This window comes from Schistocerca serialis, chromosome 8 (assembly GCF_023864345.2).
Source record: "Schistocerca serialis cubense isolate TAMUIC-IGC-003099 chromosome 8, iqSchSeri2.2, whole genome shotgun sequence".
Taxonomy (NCBI): domain Eukaryota; kingdom Metazoa; phylum Arthropoda; class Insecta; order Orthoptera; family Acrididae; genus Schistocerca; species Schistocerca serialis.
The window spans coordinates 598711132-598728002 of record NC_064645.1 but is presented as its reverse complement, the minus strand read 5'-3'; the positions used below and the strand labels follow the sequence as shown (position 1 = coordinate 598728002).

General features: G+C 37.3%; 1 protein-coding gene across 2 annotated transcripts in view; it reads right to left on the bottom strand.

The window, feature by feature from the left end:
- LOC126416339 (protein LTV1 homolog) overlaps positions 1 to 16003 on the bottom strand; it is a 48749-nt gene extending 32746 nt beyond the window's left edge. The window contains exons 1-5 of one of the 2 annotated variants that reach the window (XM_050084010.1): positions 15839 to 16003; positions 14831 to 14971; positions 9754 to 9957; positions 9566 to 9653; positions 4155 to 4287 (exon numbers count right to left, since the gene is read on the bottom strand). In XM_050084010.1, the coding sequence (XP_049939967.1) occupies positions 4155 to 4287; positions 9566 to 9653; positions 9754 to 9957; positions 14831 to 14971; positions 15839 to 15841 (569 nt within the window). In that variant the 5' untranslated portion in view covers positions 15842 to 16003. The remainder of the gene's footprint in view (positions 1 to 4154; positions 4288 to 9565; positions 9654 to 9753; positions 9958 to 14830; positions 14972 to 15838) is intronic. The other variant, XM_050084011.1, reaches the window with a different exon arrangement.
- Positions 16004 to 16871: the final 868 nt, after the last annotated feature.

Genomic DNA, 16871 nt, shown 5'->3' with positions numbered 1-16871 from the left:
TTCCACGTGGGAAAAATTATGTATAAAAACAAAGATGAGGTGACTTACCGAACGAAAGCGCTGGCAGGTCGATAGACACACAAACAAACAAACACAAACATACACACAAAATTCAAGCTTTTGCAACAAACTGTTGCCTCATCAGGAAAGAGGGAAGGAGAGGGGAAGACGAAAGGAAGTGGGTTTTAAGGGAGAGGGTAAGGAGTCATTCCAATCCCGGGAGCGGAAAGACTTACCTTAGGGGGAAAAAAGGACAGGTATACACTCGCACATATCCATCCACACATACAGACACAAGCAGACATATGTCTGCTTGTGTCTGTATGTGTGGATGGATATGTGCGTGTGTGCGAGTGTATACCTGTCCTTTTTTCCCCCTAAGGTAAGTCTTTCCGCTCCCGGGATTGGAATGACTCCTTACCCTCTCCCTTAAAACCCACTTCCTTTCGTCTTCCCCTCTCCTTCCCTCTTTCCTGATGAGGCAACAGTTTGTTGCAAAAGCTTGAATTTTGTGTGTATGTTTGTGTTTGTTTGTTTGTCTTTTTATTGTGCCTATCACGACTCAGCATCTCCGCTATATGGTGAGTAGCAACTTTCCTTCTCTGGTATTTTACAAGCAAGTAAATACGAAAACTCATTTTTCTAATATACTGCTATCAGCTGCAAGCCGCAGCTGCTTCATGTGAACTACTCATTAATGTGTTTGCCGCTAACTTCAGCTGCACTGCAATGGCCACAGTGGCCAGCAGTGTCATAGGAACCACGCTCTTAAGCTGCAAATGATCAGTGTGTAAATATACGAATCATAAGACTGGCTTTTTTGAGCCTCAAAGGAGGAGATGAAAAGTTTGCAGGATAAGGTCACATTTTTCCTGTTAGCCATTGATTTTAAATCAGTTTTTCAGAATAGGGAGATACAAAGAATTAAAGTGCAATAAAAACAAAATGCTGAAAGAGGTCAGCTATGTGGATGAAACACACTCAGTCTCCAAGCCTCATCAACCGATAAAATTCTCATGCTTTCAGCAGCTGTGATTACTACTAATCTCAGGAGTTATAACTTCTGACAGCTGGTATAGGCAAGGTGTTTGCCTTACACGTGAGAAGCAGCAGTGTTCAAAATATTCCAGAAGCAAACGAAATCAACATGTGAACATGAAGATGATTTGTGCAGCCCTCCACATATATGATGACAACAGCAGGCATGGAGGGGCCAGAACCATAGTTAAAACATCTGCTCCCACCAACCTGTTTCCATTTAGTGTCTGAAGCCCACCTCCACAATGTGGAAAGTGTGTTGTCCTGTTCTGTGTTGAAGTTACCATGCTTTACTCAAATCTTTGCTGTTTTTTTTTTATAGTAGACAGCCAAGATCTAGTCACCTGTGTCAAGATCCTTGTCTCCTAAGATAGTATTGTGTGAACACACTTTGCGCCATGTTCTTACAAACCTGATTTGTCTAGTTCTCTTTGTTTTATATGGTGCTGTGTTCAGGATGGATCTAGCAACTTTGGGAATGGTTTGTTCGATGTGAATACTGCCATATTCACATAAAAAAACAGTTACTCACCATACAGCAGAAATGCTGAGTCGCAGATAGGCACAACAAAAAGACTGTCAGCAAGTAAACTTTCAACCAAAAAGATCTCCATCAGAATTAAACACACACACTCTCACACAAATGCAACTCACACACACGCACACACGACTACAGTTTCTTGCTGCCGGGGTAGCTATCCTTTTCATAAAATTGAAATTCATTTTTGCTGTATGATGGATTTGAACTGGAAAATTTTATAGACAGGAGGGGAGAGGAAAGACAAACACTGCATACCATAAGGGCTGTTTTAACAAATAATTCGACTATAGAGATGGAAAACAAATGCAGGTCATTTTAAAGCAAGGCAGATTTTTGTGTGTATTTACTAAAGCCATGAAAGAAGATAGAACAATCCTTCTGGCTTAGACTTTTATATTACGAGGGTGGTTTGAAAAATTCTCAGAACGGAATAGCAAAAAAGTACTCACATCACTGAATTTTTTTTATTTTTCAATGTAGTCTCCTTGTAGATTAATGCACTTGATCCAACGATGTTCCAGTGCCTTGATCCCATCTCAAAAACTCGAGGCCTGCTAAATAGTTGTCAACTCCAGCTATCAATTTTTTGTTTTGAAGTGAATCTTCGTCCACCACGAAAAATTTTCGGTTTTAGGAAGAGATGCAAGTCTGACGAAGCCATATCAGGTTAAGAAGGTAGTTGTGGCAAGAATTCATAGTTCGTGTAATTTTGCCGTGGCGACGGCACATGTGTGCGGGCGCGCATTGTCTTGATATCACTTTCTTCCTTGTTAAACCTGGCTTTTTTCGTGTATCTTTTGCTGCTGTTTGTCCAGGAAGTTAGGATAGTATTCTCTTGTTTGGCCGGTGGGTAGATAATCTACAAACAGAATTCCCTTCGCATCCCAGAACACTGATGCCATGACCATTCTTGACGAAGGATGGTCTCCGCTTTCTTTGGTGGCAGAGAATCAGCATGTTTCCACTGCTTTGACTGTTGTTTTGTCTCTAGGGTGTAGTAGTGCACCCATGTCCGATCTGTGCTCACAAACCGGTGCAAAAATTGTTCGTTTCTCCTAAAATGGGCCAAACATTGTCCCGATATGTCCATTCTGATCCAGCGTCAAGAATCGTGGCAACCATCTTGCAGACTTTTTTTTCATTTCTAATTCTTCAGTTAAATGTGATATATCCTTTCAGATGACATCTGGCAAGTGTGAGCAATTTCACATACTTTCAATCGGCAATCCTCCACGGCCATTTTGTGCACTTTTGCAATGATTTGTGGAGCAGTCACACATCTTGGCCGACCACTGCGCAGATCATCATCTAAGCTCTCCCAACCAAATTTAAACTAATTTGTCCACTTGGCAAAAGTTGAAGGATCAGAGTCTCCCAGTATATTCTGGAAATCGGCATGAATGTCCTTTGCTTTCATACCTTTCTTTACAAAGTTCTTAATCACTGCTCGAATCTGGATTTTCCCATCTTCACAAATCACTAGGCGGGAACAACAACAGAGCAATGTCACCGCCACAGCTTTCTTCCAAGAGCACTGACGTGGCATGTGTTTACAGGCAACAGTCAAATGACTATCAAGTGAACAACTTGTTGCACTAGTGCTTATCTCTTGTGGTGATTCCAAGAACTTTTCAAAACACCCTCATAGCATCCTCTGCCGAGTGCACAGGAAACCATCTGCAACATCTTTTTTATTGCAGTTATCCTTAAACATCTCTCTTGAATGGTTCATTCTGGGCTGAGAATGCTGTTCTTCAAAACTTGTCACAGCCCTAGGTCTTGGAGTGTTTAAGACCACTCTCTTGTGCACAGCATAGTGGAATTTATTGGTCAGTCTCCTGTACACTGTACGACTGAGCTGACCATCTGCCTTGTGCTCAACAAGCACATTCAAGAATGTTAGCTTGCCCTCCCTCTCCAACTTGACTGTAAATTCATTCGCATGATCCATTAACTGCTGCGGTGCCAGTTCACAATGGCAACATTAAGAAGTCATCATCAATGTACCAGTGAAAAGAAGACAGTCATTGTGGCACGGGAGTGAGAGCTACTTCTTTTAAATGTTCCAAGGATAGATTCACCTTGACTGGCCACAGCGGCAAGTCAATGAGTCCATTGCTGTAACATCCATCATTTCATAATATTACTGTGTTACAGGAAATACATTGTCAGTAGAGCATGACAAAACAATCTGATGATATCAGCTAAGCTTAAATTCAGCACACCTCTACAACATTCTGGACACTGCTACTTCAGATATGACGGCAAAAACCTAGCATATCTCAGTAGTCAGGAGTTTAACTCCTGATGGCTGTGACAGCTGTCAGAAACTCAAGCATTTAATCTAAACTGATGCAACTTGAAAACTAAGTATATTTTGTCCAGTTATGCCACCATGAGGTCACAAGTCAGCTAAGGTTTTCATTAGATTTAGGTGCGTTCCTAAGTATCAGGTTTTCCATAAGACATTAGGCTTCCTTAGATTGAAGCTGGAAGGTAGCAGAGACGGTCACTGTTTAAAACTGAATAAATTTTCAATTACCACATACTACCCAATATGACTATGCGAACTCACTTGTCTTCCTCATTAGAATCTACTGCATTTGCAAGTTCAACAAAATTGTCTTCAAGTTGATTCTCAGGGTCATCAAAATCAAAATCATCATCCATTGCAGCAACAACATCAGGATCAAGTTCTAATCTAAGACCTGAAACAATTCATTCTATTAGAAATTGTGGAAACTTCTTAATACCTTAAATTCACAATCATGATTAATCATTCCTGGCACTCTTCTATACATCAACAGCATACATAAACATGCAATTTTATTACAAATATGGATAATGAAACCATGCAGACATCAACAGTATGCTAGGTTCACAAATGATGGCGGTAGAGTTCAGGCTAGTAAATTTTTATTTCGTTTTTTGCTTGTTGTCATGGCTGATGGAGGTGCTAAGCGATAAATTATACACAAGCAAGTGAGAGACATACTTTGCAGGATACACACTTTCATCAAGTGCATAGCATGTGAATGCGCATACCACAACTGTCCCTTGGAACTGGCAACAATGCAATCACCATCTGTTTCTTGACCTGTGTGAACTGCCATCATTTGTGAATCACACTACAGCCACAGTGAGTAGAAGAGGAAGTGTGCTGTGAATTAACACAGGCAGCATAGAAAAGGTGGCGAGCCCACACACTATGAGCAGCGTTGTCACTTGAGACTCAAGTTCATATGTGATCAGAAAGTGTTTGTTGCTTCTGTCTCCACTTATTTTGTGAGTTTGTTTATGGTGTTGTGAGAGAACATGAAGTGTTGAAGGTTGTAACGATAAAGAGATGTTACAGTTACTGGTATGTATAGAAGAGAAAGAACAAAAAATGTCCCAAGTTTTTTGTTCCAGCATACTGATCTGGCCACAGCAAAACTAAAGGTAAATATTTCTTAGGCCTCTAAAAACCAAAGTAGGATTTCAAAATGGGTGAAAGCAATTCCTCAGAAAGACAATCTGACTAACACTTGTTTTGTGTGTGATTCACATTTCAGTGAGGAACAACAAAAGCAGAATGAAATTTTCACTCTGCAGCGGAGCGTGCGCTGATATGAAACTTCCTGGCAGATTAAAACTGTGTGCCAGACCGAGACTCGAACTCGGGACCTTTGCCTTTCACAGGCAATTGTATTAGCAACCCAGTTACCCAAGCACAACTCACGATCTGCAGGAGAGCTTCCGTGAAGTTTGGAAGGAAGGAGACGGGGTACTGGCAGGATTAAAGCTGTGGGCATGAGTCGTGAGACATGCTTGGTTAGCTCAGTCAGTAGAGCACTTGCCCGTGAAAGGCAAAGATCCCGATTTTGCGTCAGTCCAGCACACAGTTTTAATCTGCCAGGAAGTTTCAACAAAAGCAGACTTGTTTGTCACCATAAACACGGTTTAGTGATTCCTCAAGTATTTCCCAATTTACTGAAATATCTGTCGAAAATATGACACGAAGAAAATCACCAGTAACACACTCATAAAAGGGACACTGGGAAAAGACGATGGTAAACAAGACACAGTTACGTTGTCTACTAGTGTTGCTTCTGTTGATTAAAATGCAGGGAACGGATCGGTACTGAATGAAATAGTAATTACATTAAAACAATACTGAAGTGCTAGAAACTGGAAATTGTGCAATTACATGATTAATTAAGAACAGCAAATGCCGAAACGAAACTCCTGTGAAACAACTCAGTCAAATGTCCTAAGGCATTTTAAACTTAGTAAAGAACAGAAAATCATAGTTGTCACTATGTTAAAGAAATACCACTTTAAAAGCAACAAGAGAATGTTTTTTGTGGTACAGCAATGACTTTACTCTGGATAGCATGTTCTTGAATATTAGTAGCCCAAAGGATATAGACATTGTCTGAAGCACAGATTGTTGCCACAACCTTCTGAAACACATTTCTGAAACTTAGTAAATGATCTCAAATGCTCATGTGAAATTAACATAGAAGCTGTAGAACAATTAAGAATTATTTCTAGATTAGATTAGATTAGATTAATACTAGTTCCATGGATCATGAATACGATATTTCATAATGATGTGGAACGAGTCAAATTTTCCAATACATGACATAATTAGGTTAATTTAACAACATACTTAAGTTAATATAACAACTTTATTTTTTTTATTTTTTAAATATTTTTTTCTTTTTTTTCCTTAATTTATATCTAAAAATTCCTCTATGGAGTAGAAGGAGTTGTCATTCAGAAATTCTTTTAATTTCTTCTTAAATACTTGTTGGTTATCTGTCAGACTTTTGATACTATTTGGTAAGTGACCAAAGACTTTAGTGCCAGTATAATTCACCCCTTTCTGTGCCAAAGTTAGATTTAATCTTGAATAGTGAAGATCATCCTTTCTCCTAGTATTGTAGTTATGCACACTGCTATTACTTTTGAATTGGGTTTGGTTGTTAATAACAAATTTCATAAGAGAATATATATACTGAGAAGCTACTGTGAATATCCCTAGATCCTTAAATAAATGTCTGCAGGATGATCTTGGGTGGACTCCAGCTATTATTCTGATTACACGCTTTTGTGCAATAAATACTTTATTCCTCAGTGATGAATTACCCCAAAATATGATGCCATATGAAAGCAATGAGTGAAAATAGGCGTAGTAAGCTAATTTACTAAGATGTTTATCACCAAAATTTGCAATGACCCTTATTGCATAAGTAGCTGAACTCAAACGTTTCAGCAGATCATCAATGTGTTTCTTCCAATTTAATCTCTCATCAATGGACACACCTAAAAATTTGGAATATTCTACCTTAGCTATATGCTTCTGATTAAGGTCTATATTTATTAATGGCGTCATACCATTCACTGTACGGAACTGTATGTACTGTGTCTTATCAAAATTCAGTGAGAGTCCGTTTACAAGGAACCACTTAGTAATTTTCTGAAAGACAGTATTGACAATTTCATCAGTTAATTCTTGTTTGTCAGGTGTGATTACTATACTTGTATCATCAGCAAAGAGAACTAACTTTGCCTCTTCATGAATATAGAATGGCAAGTCATTAATATATAATAAGAACAACAAAGGACCCAAGACTGGCCCTTGTGGAACCCCATTCTTGATAGTTCCCCAGTTTGAGGAATGTGCTGATCTTTGCATGTTACGAGAACTACTTATTTCAACTTTCTGCACTCTTCCAGTTAGGTACGAATTAAACCATTTGTGCACTGTCCCACTCATACCACAATACTTGAGCTTGTCTAGCAGAATTTCATGATTTACACAATCAAAAGCCTTTGAGAGATCACAAAAAATCCCAATGGGTGGTGTTCGGTTATTCAGATCATTCAAAATTTGACTGGTGAAAGCATATATGGCATTTTCTGTTGAAAAACCTTTCTGGAAACCAAACTGACATTTTGTTAGTACTTCATTTTTACAGATATGTGAAGCTACTCTTGAATACATTACTTTCTGGGAAGAACAAAACTAAAACAAAGGTGTGCTGATTTTTTAAGAAGTTAGGCCCCAAAAAAAAGCTACATTTCAATAACACTTTGCTGAAAATTGGTTTCGTCAATTTATGAGAATATATTCCAGACGACTGTAGTAATAACCTAATAGATTGTGCTCTGGTGTTCATGTTTGTTGCTCTGCTGCATAACTGTATTTATCTTATTGCTGTGTGTGCGAGTTGCAATGTCGCTATCGGTGATGTCTAACATGTATTGATTCAAGTAATTATATGAATATAATAGAGGGAAACATTCCACGTAGGAAAAATATATCTAACAACAAAGATGATGTGACTTACCAAACGAAAGCGCTGGCACGTCGATAGACACACAAACAAACACAAACATACACACAAAATTCTAGCTTTCGCAACCAACGGTTGCTTCGTCAGGAAAGAGGGAAGGAGAGGGAAAGACGAAAGGATGTGGGTTTTAAGGGAGAGGGTAAGGGGTCATTCCAATCCCGGGAGCGGAAAGACTTACCTTAGGGGGAAAAAAGAACGGGTATACACTCGCACACACACACACATATATCCATCATGTGTGGGTGCGAGTGTATACCCGTCCTTTTTTCCCCCTAAGGTAAGTCTTTCCACTCCCAGAATTGGAATGACCCCTTACCCTCTCCCTTAAAACCCACATCCTTTCGTCTTTCCCTCTCCTTCCCTCTTTCCTGACGAAGCAACAGTTGGTTGCGAAAGCTAGAACTGTTTGTGTTTGTTTGTGTGTCTATCGACGTGCCAGTACTTTCGTTTGGTAAGTCACATCATCTTTGTTGTTAGATAGATTCAAGTAATAACCTAGTTAAAGCAAGCCGGAATGAGACTTGTTGCATTTGCTTCTTTTGGCAGACAACTGAATGAAAAGGTCTGACACTGTCTATGAATTACTGGCATAAAAAAAGTAGCTTGCTCTATATCAAATGCAGTTGACGAAGCCAGAAGAATTTAGGCATTTTCAGACACTATTCATACCATAAATTACGTAAGAAATAGTTGACATGATATAACAGGTGTACTTTTTAACGATGACATCATCAACTACAATTTTTATCAATAGGATACTTGCCCACAAATCACTGGATTGGAGGATTGCCACAAACTAGCTTCCACTCACTTGGATTCGACACCATTTCAGCGAATGATCATAAATTTAGCCCTGCATTACCTCAGTAGGCAAGAGCATTAAATTCTAGAGGGAATTTAAAGCAATATGATTTGAAGACAGCAAATCAATGGAATTACACGTCAGATAGATGAACAACTTAGTAGAGGCACATTTATTTTTGTAACGATGCTTTGTACAAAAATTCAAAGACTCACATAACATTAATGAAACGGAGAAGCATTCACGCTGATAAAAGTAACAACTCTGCTTTCAAAAGAATTCTCCAACCTTCTCTGGCAGTACCTTGGAAATACATAAATACTTACGGAAAAGACGCCTCAGTTCTCTCCCAACGTAACATATACATCATTTTGGTATCATAAGGGTCTCTTGAGTTGCAATGATCAGTAATAGACTTCATAGGCTTTGACAAGCTACAATTTGTGTACATTCTTGTAAAACTTTCATTATCTCTCTACGCAAACTGTGAACACAAATGTGAATTTTTGTCGGCATCACACATAAAATAAAAGCAGATGTTAGCTCGATATTTGCAACAAAAGAACTGAGACAGAGTTTTGGAAAAGCAAACATAATTAAGAAAACCCTGTGTATTCCAAATAATTTCACAGAGGCTCAATACGATCCACAATGTAAGTCTGTCTGCTGCTTTTGCTGTTGTAACATGTACTTAACAAGCAGAGAAACTGACATCTCACGATGGAACCGCTGAACTAGGGGAGTCAGCATACTTTCTCTTTTACTCGCTATGCAGAACTATTACATAACAGGTTAAGGATTTATATTCCACTGTGTGGACAGGCATTCATTAGGCTTTACCTGACTGTGGAGCAGCTTTATTGAGCATTCCAATTTCCTCTTCAATTTCAGATGCAAAAACGGATGATGGAAGGTAAATTTTTGTGACCTGTATGAAGCATGTTACAATAATAAATGAGAAGGAAGGATATAATGAATACAAAATCACTGTTTTTAAAGACAAAAATGATAACTCATTAGAAATTTACTTGTGAGAGACTTTCTTCCAAATTTTCGTTCTGTTTTTGACTGGAAGGGTGTTTCTCTTCCTTAGTTTTTTTCTTTTCACTAACAGGCTCCCAGACACATTCAGCACTGCTGACTTCCTTGAGATGCTGAAGGTAGTCGTAGTCATCATCAAAGAAAATTCCATATTTTCTCTGTTCTTCTTTCCGTTTTTCAACTTCTTCCTGCTGGACATAACAACTCATTAATTAAGGAACAGATAAAGGCTCTATAAGTTAAAATATTAAACAATGCACATTGGCTTAAAAAACAGAATGTAGTTGAAGGAAAAAAAGTGTTTTCACAACAAAGATGAAGACAATGAAGATGGGTAAAAAGAGAACTCACAATCCTAGACGCAAAGATATAAAATGATACCCACACAATTGTGTACACATAAGTGTGGAACATGAGGAAAAAATAGGGGAAGAAATTACACAGTTAATGGTGCAGAACATCACAGCAAGGAGAGTAATGGAAATGGGAAGTGTGAGGAAAGATTACCGTCAACTGGGATGATTCTGACCCCCTGGAGGTAACATTGACCCCAGAATCAATTTCACCCTTTCCTTTCTATTTCTGGATGAATTTATATGCCTTCTTGAAAATTAAAGTTACTATATAACACAATGGAATTTGCCGATTTGAATTCATGCCCTTTAAAATAAATTTTAATATATATTATAGTTCAAGACATTTTTTAAGCAAGCCTACATATCCGCATATAAATTCAACTGAAAAACTTTCCTGGCCCAGAAGACACTGTTAATCCTATCATCAGGTTATTACACAAATTCACACATTTTAATGACGGTGCCTGTTGTTGTTAACAGTACAAACAATTTTAACAATTAAAAATTCATATTTCCTTTAAAACGGCTAACTTTTTTCCCCTCAGGGGCAATACTGACCCCCTCAATGTCACCAAATTTCCATTAATCCACATGTATTCGCCTAAATATGGTGTGAAACGAAAGTGAAATTTATAATCCTTATTTTAGAATGTAAGAGTGGGCAACAATGAATTTAAATTCATAGTTAGTCTAGGTCAGTCTCTGTTGTTACAAATGTTCTGTTTGCTGCAGTAGTTTTAGATTGAGATTTGTGTTTTGTTTTAACTGTAAAGAATGGAGACAGCATGCTATATCTTTATTAGACAGTGAAGTTAGAGAATAAACTGCCAGTTTGAATAGCAAAATCAAAACCATAACTAAATTAAAACACGTATTGAAATGCTTAGAACTTACCAAATTTCTCCACGTGCAAGAGGGTAACTAGATGTGGACAAGAAAAAATGGAAGAAAAACAGACGCTGTGGCTGAATCTCTGGTTTCTATTTTGAAGTATTTATGCGAAAAGAAAAAATCCAATAGTCCTTTCAAGTACAAAAAGAAATAAAATTGATGTGAGCGCTGGGAAAGCTGCTTTGGCTGTTCATACTTTGAGCATTGATTCAAAATTGTTCGAAATGTCATCAAATGAAAATGTGTCCACAGTAAACAAAAAGTTCAAATTGTCTGCCAGTACAAATGAAACTAACTATCCTCGGCCTAGTTGTTCCAAGTCATCCACAGCTAATGAAGAACTCTCGAAAGCCAAGCAAAATCTCTTACAAAGTCTGATAATTCTTCATCAGATGAACTTGACTTAATGAAATTTGCAGAGACTCTGGCAACTGATAAAAGTAATTTTGATCCTTCGGACAATCCTGTTGTTGAAGATATGCTGCTCACTAAGTGTCAAGATCCTTTACCAAATCACTTTGTTATGGTGAAAGTAGTTGGAGGTAAAAGGGGGAAGCAAACTTTTCACTATGTTTGCATAATTCAAAAAGTTGCAACAAAGAATTCAATGAAAACTACATCCACTCCGAAAAAACGTGTTGTATTCACTACCCCATTCTGTTATGTGATTGGTAAGCTGCCTCCACCAGAGGTACAGGCTGTTGGTTATACAATTCTGTATAAATTTTCTGAGAGAATTTTAGAAAAAGAGTTTTAATGTTTTCAGCCAGTAAAAGTTTTTTTGTAGTGTGTTTTAAATAAAGGACTGATAATAATACTCACAGAAATGTGTGTTTCACCGATACCTAGCTTACCAACATTTTACGAAACATATCGTTTTCAATCGGATCATTGAGATCCCTTTACAGATGTCATACTCATAATGCACTACACAAACATTTATCCCACGAACATTTTGCACATTTTTAGAATGAAACGGATTTGAGGGGTCAATGTAATCTCAGGTCACAAGGTAACGTTGACACCTTTCAATTACTTTTTCTACTAACCTATAAAAATATATCATACACAGTGCACTAAGGGTGCTTGTATGGAAATAATGTACACTAATAAGAATCACCACGAACAGAAATTGATATTTGCAAGAAATAGTCCACAAAATTTTCAAAAAAAGGGGTCAATCTTACGCCAGATGATAGTAATGAATAGTGGTGTACTGAACCGTAAAAAGAGGATGGAGGATGAGGAAAAGGGATAAAATAAAACACCGCAAATCAGAGATAAAGGAAAGAGGTACTGTAAAATGGTACAAGAGAAAGGACGTTATGCAAAGACAAGATGGATGGGCATGACCAGAGGAGAATAAAGAGGAAAAAAAGGGCAGCAAAACATATTGTAAATTGTGAACGAGGGCAGAAAGTTACAAGATAAAAATGTAGATGAGAAGAGTCAGACATTAGAGCTGGATCAAAGCTGCAGGAGGACAGAATGTGACGGGAGAGAGAAAAGAAGTAGTACAGACCTTACAGCCTCTTCCTGCTGTTTATTTCACTCAAATTCTGGTTGGCAATGAACATGTCCTATCACAATCTACCCAACCTTGCAACCAGCCCTAGAGGCTCCTCAATGTTCCACATTGCTCTTGTCACCCAGTCCTCTATTTTACCCAATTTCGCCCCACATTACAGTCTTCAGCATGCTATCCTTCACAGGTACAGTCAGTTTATGTACTTTCCTTCATTCTATGATGCCGAGATAAAAAAAAATAAAATAAAATAATAAAAAACCTTCTTTCTTGTTGGGAAAAATGTATTTCTAAAAGAAGAAAATATGTAGAAAAATAAATTGTCAGGTTATCCTCCACTCATAGGCCGTTGCACACTTGACCATTATTTTGATTTGTAAATAATAATAAACTCCATGAACTGTGTACAAAGCCAGACCAACAGGCATTACATACGTTGACCAAAAAAAGGATAGCGCATTGAGAATGACTAGTTGCTAGCCTAAATTTAGATCTGCCAATAAATATTCCAAAGAACGACTGACAGCTGAAATAAATCAAAATAAATTGTATATTTGCCTTTTATTTTTTGAATAAATAATTTTCTTAAAATAAAATCTCATTTATTTTGTTTTACCCTTGTACTTCAAGGGAAGATCCATTCTGGAAAAAAATGGCAACCAAACCACAGCACCTATTTGTGCTCTACAAAAGCACAGACTAAACTAATTTCAAAACACACTTAATCCACTAACAAGGGCCGAACCACCACATAATCAAATTGTAACACCATTGCATCAGGGCTCAAAGTAGACAGTTGGCATGCAATTATTTGCAAGTATAATTTCATGGTGAGGTTTTATTCCCACAATGAACGCAAAAAATTTGGTGGTAATTGTTTTTTTTATAGAGTGCAGCAATCGGTCATCCTTTTTTTTAGATTTTACTACGCAAATCCAGGTTTCGGCTAGTAGCTAGCCATTCTCAATGCATGTAAGTCCCTGTTGTTTGGGCATCAGTCACAGTTCTTTGAATACTATACAGTATTCAAAGAACTGTGACTGACATTCCATTGAGAATGGCTAGCTACTTGCCGAAATCTGGATTTGCGTAGTAAAATCTAAAAAAGGACGACTGGTTGCTGCACTCTATAATTTATAAGTCACATAACAGTCGCTGAGTGCATCCACTTTCTGAATGGAACATAATCTGATAATTTATTTATTTATTTATTTTTTTTTTTTCGAGTTGTAATTTTTTGTGTACTGAATGTGTTTTAATTTACTACGGGATGTTTAAGTTTTGAATTTTTGAGATGCTGTGATTTTGTTTTTCATAGTTGTAGGTGTTGGTTTTTTTGTATCAATAGTTATGGTTGACCTATATAGGTCAAGGGAAAAGACCGATTCCTATCTTCATAGTTTTATATGTAGGTATTGGTGTTTTGGTATCGTCAGCTGTGGTCAAAGGAAATGTCTGATTCCAATACTGGTAGTTTTTGCTGTAGGCATTGGTGTTCTGGTACCGTCGGCTGCGGCTGATCTATATAGGTCAAGGGAAGTGTCAGATTCCTGTAGATTTTTGAAAATTTTTTTTTGTTCATCATTTTGTATGTTTTGGGATCATGGTGTGGTTTTTTTACTGTTATATTTAGCCTGTCCCCTCCCTAAAACCCGCAGTTGTCCCATTATTTTGATTGTATATTTGGAGGGAGGTGTTATTGTCTTATTTATACGTATTTTCATGTTTGTTGCTGTGTGTATGTAGTGACATCATAGGTGCATTATTGGAGATGCTTAGAATAGTCATTTCCGCCATACTGATGACGTCATGGTTCAAAGCAAACGGTTAGAATCAGACTCTTCCGTAATCCCCAGATTTTTATAATCTTGTACACAGAGGTTTAACTTAGCTGCAAAATCATTTGTCACTGGGAATTGATGAAAACTGTGCCATGGAATGGCTTGCCCAGGAATTGTCTTATTATGTAGAAACGCACTCAACAGTTCACAGTAGCTTCCTCTAGAAAATATACATCAGAATCAATTTTACACTCTGCAGCAGTGTGTGGTGATATGAAACTTTTTGCCCGAGTGAGAAACAGTTTGCCAGACCGAGACTCAAACTTGGGACCGTTGCCTTTAGTGGGCAAGTGCTTTACTAGCTACCCAAGCGTGACTCATAATCCGTCCTCACAGCTGTCCTTCTGCCAGTACAAAAATGACACTTTTCACAAAAAGCAACTAAAACCATCTGTTGAAAGAGAAAAATTGTGGCCATAATTTTCAACTGTTAATGTCAGACAGCTCTTACCTTAGGCCTCTTCTCAGCAGCTGGTACGAGAACATGCTGTGGGGCAGTTTCATCTGCTATAAGTGGATCTTGCTGACTTCTGTGTACAAGATGGAAGGTCACAGCATTCTTACGATCAATGAACTTCTTCTTTGCTTTTGGCTGAAAAATATAAATATCATTATCAGCAACTAACACTCTGTGGAGTTCCAGATGTCTAATATGCGGTGAAACAGTATTCAAAGGATGGCTTTATCGTGATTCAATTATTGTATTACATCAAAAAATAAATTCATACACCATTTACTGCTTTGGCGTGAGTGTCACTGATAAAGAAATCCATCCTGAAATACATTACATATAGTAATTGGGATACAATGCATTGTATGTTTACTCAGAATGAAACTGTTCCAAAAGGTTTTTTAATTAAAACATAAATCATTCTACATCTTTCAATTATCTAGCTCTAATGTTCAGAAATTAGAACAGTGAGCTTTTTATTCATATAAGGAGATAATAAAAAGGGGGCAACTAGTTTTCCTAGACGCAAGATTTAGGTACCCTACAGTTATATAGTATTAGTTTTATCCAAAACCGCATCTACATTTACAGAATTTCTCAACAAAAAGTCTTAAGTCTAACACACGTGGGATCTACACAAACAATATGGTGTGAGGAAAATATTTCGAAAATCATACTACAAACAAGCATCTTAATCTGACTGATTCATAACATTAAACTTTACCTGATCAACCAACGTTTACGGTATTCATTTTTAATAATAAAACAGATGTAAACTGTAGCAAGGTTACCAGGTTGTGCAGAATAAATGATGGAAAGGATTTTGGGTAAGTTATACAATGACCATGCTGTATTGGCTAAATGTGGATCACAATATGTACGTTGCTGCAATCTATACATATCTTTCTGTCATTAGAAGAAGAATAATATATACACACTGCACCAAGGAGGAATTCTACAATCAAATAAAAGAATAATAATTCTGAAGTAACACACAACTACATTTACCATGGTTGACAACAATCGTTACCCTTCCTGGCTTGCTACTCTCACACCACCCACTAATAACAATATTAGTATAATTTCATATACTACGTAAACAAGACACCATGTGTTTCAGATTGGTAAACACAATACCAAAGACGTACACGCACAGCGGAATACCACTTGTGCCAGAATCTCGACTGCGGACTGTGGCGAAAGTCTCTGATGTGAAAGTTGTTGCCTTTCGATAACTGGAGCGACGCTAGCGCTGAAAGCAGTTACAAAGCAGACAGTGACTTGTGGAAATGTTATTTATTTTTCTACGTAACTAACTAAATAATTGTTATATTTTTATGTTCTGTGTATTAGTAAATCACCAAAGGTCAAGAATGATCTGAAATAAATATAAAACAGCAAGGTTCACTTAGTCAATGGCGTTAAGTTACAACTTATTCATAAAGAAATATTTTCGAATATGCATGTAATTCCATTTACTCCACTGACAGCAAGAGAATATAAATACATACTTCATGCATGAGAAGCGTAGGCCTATACTTCTCTTGTTGTTTGTTCTTATTATGATACGCATTTTCCTTGACGCACAAAATTGTTTTTGGAGAGTCTAATGGTTTGAGTATTCTTACACTTTACTTGACTATCTGATACTCGAATATTATTGTATATCTCATCAGTTTTGCTTCAAAACAGAATATGTTGAAGAGTCTTTCTGTTTGTGGCTCAAATGTAGCAACAATAATTATCGAACTAGTTTATTCTCTGTTGAGCAAACTGTTTTATATGATTTGGACATTTTTATTGTGACGTCTGCCGCGGTTTTCCCTTCAGCTACAGGTTTCGTCCCTTATTTAGTACGTTAAATAATGTAGGTATTACATTCCATGCAGTTTTCCTACATTCATTCAGTGATTTAGCCGGAAATTTAGCAAACAATTTCGTTATGTTGGGTAGATATAAGACATCTTCTTGCAAAAGGTAAGGTCTTCTGCAGTTTACTATCCATTTTCTGTTCTTATAATAAACGATGATCTTCAATAAC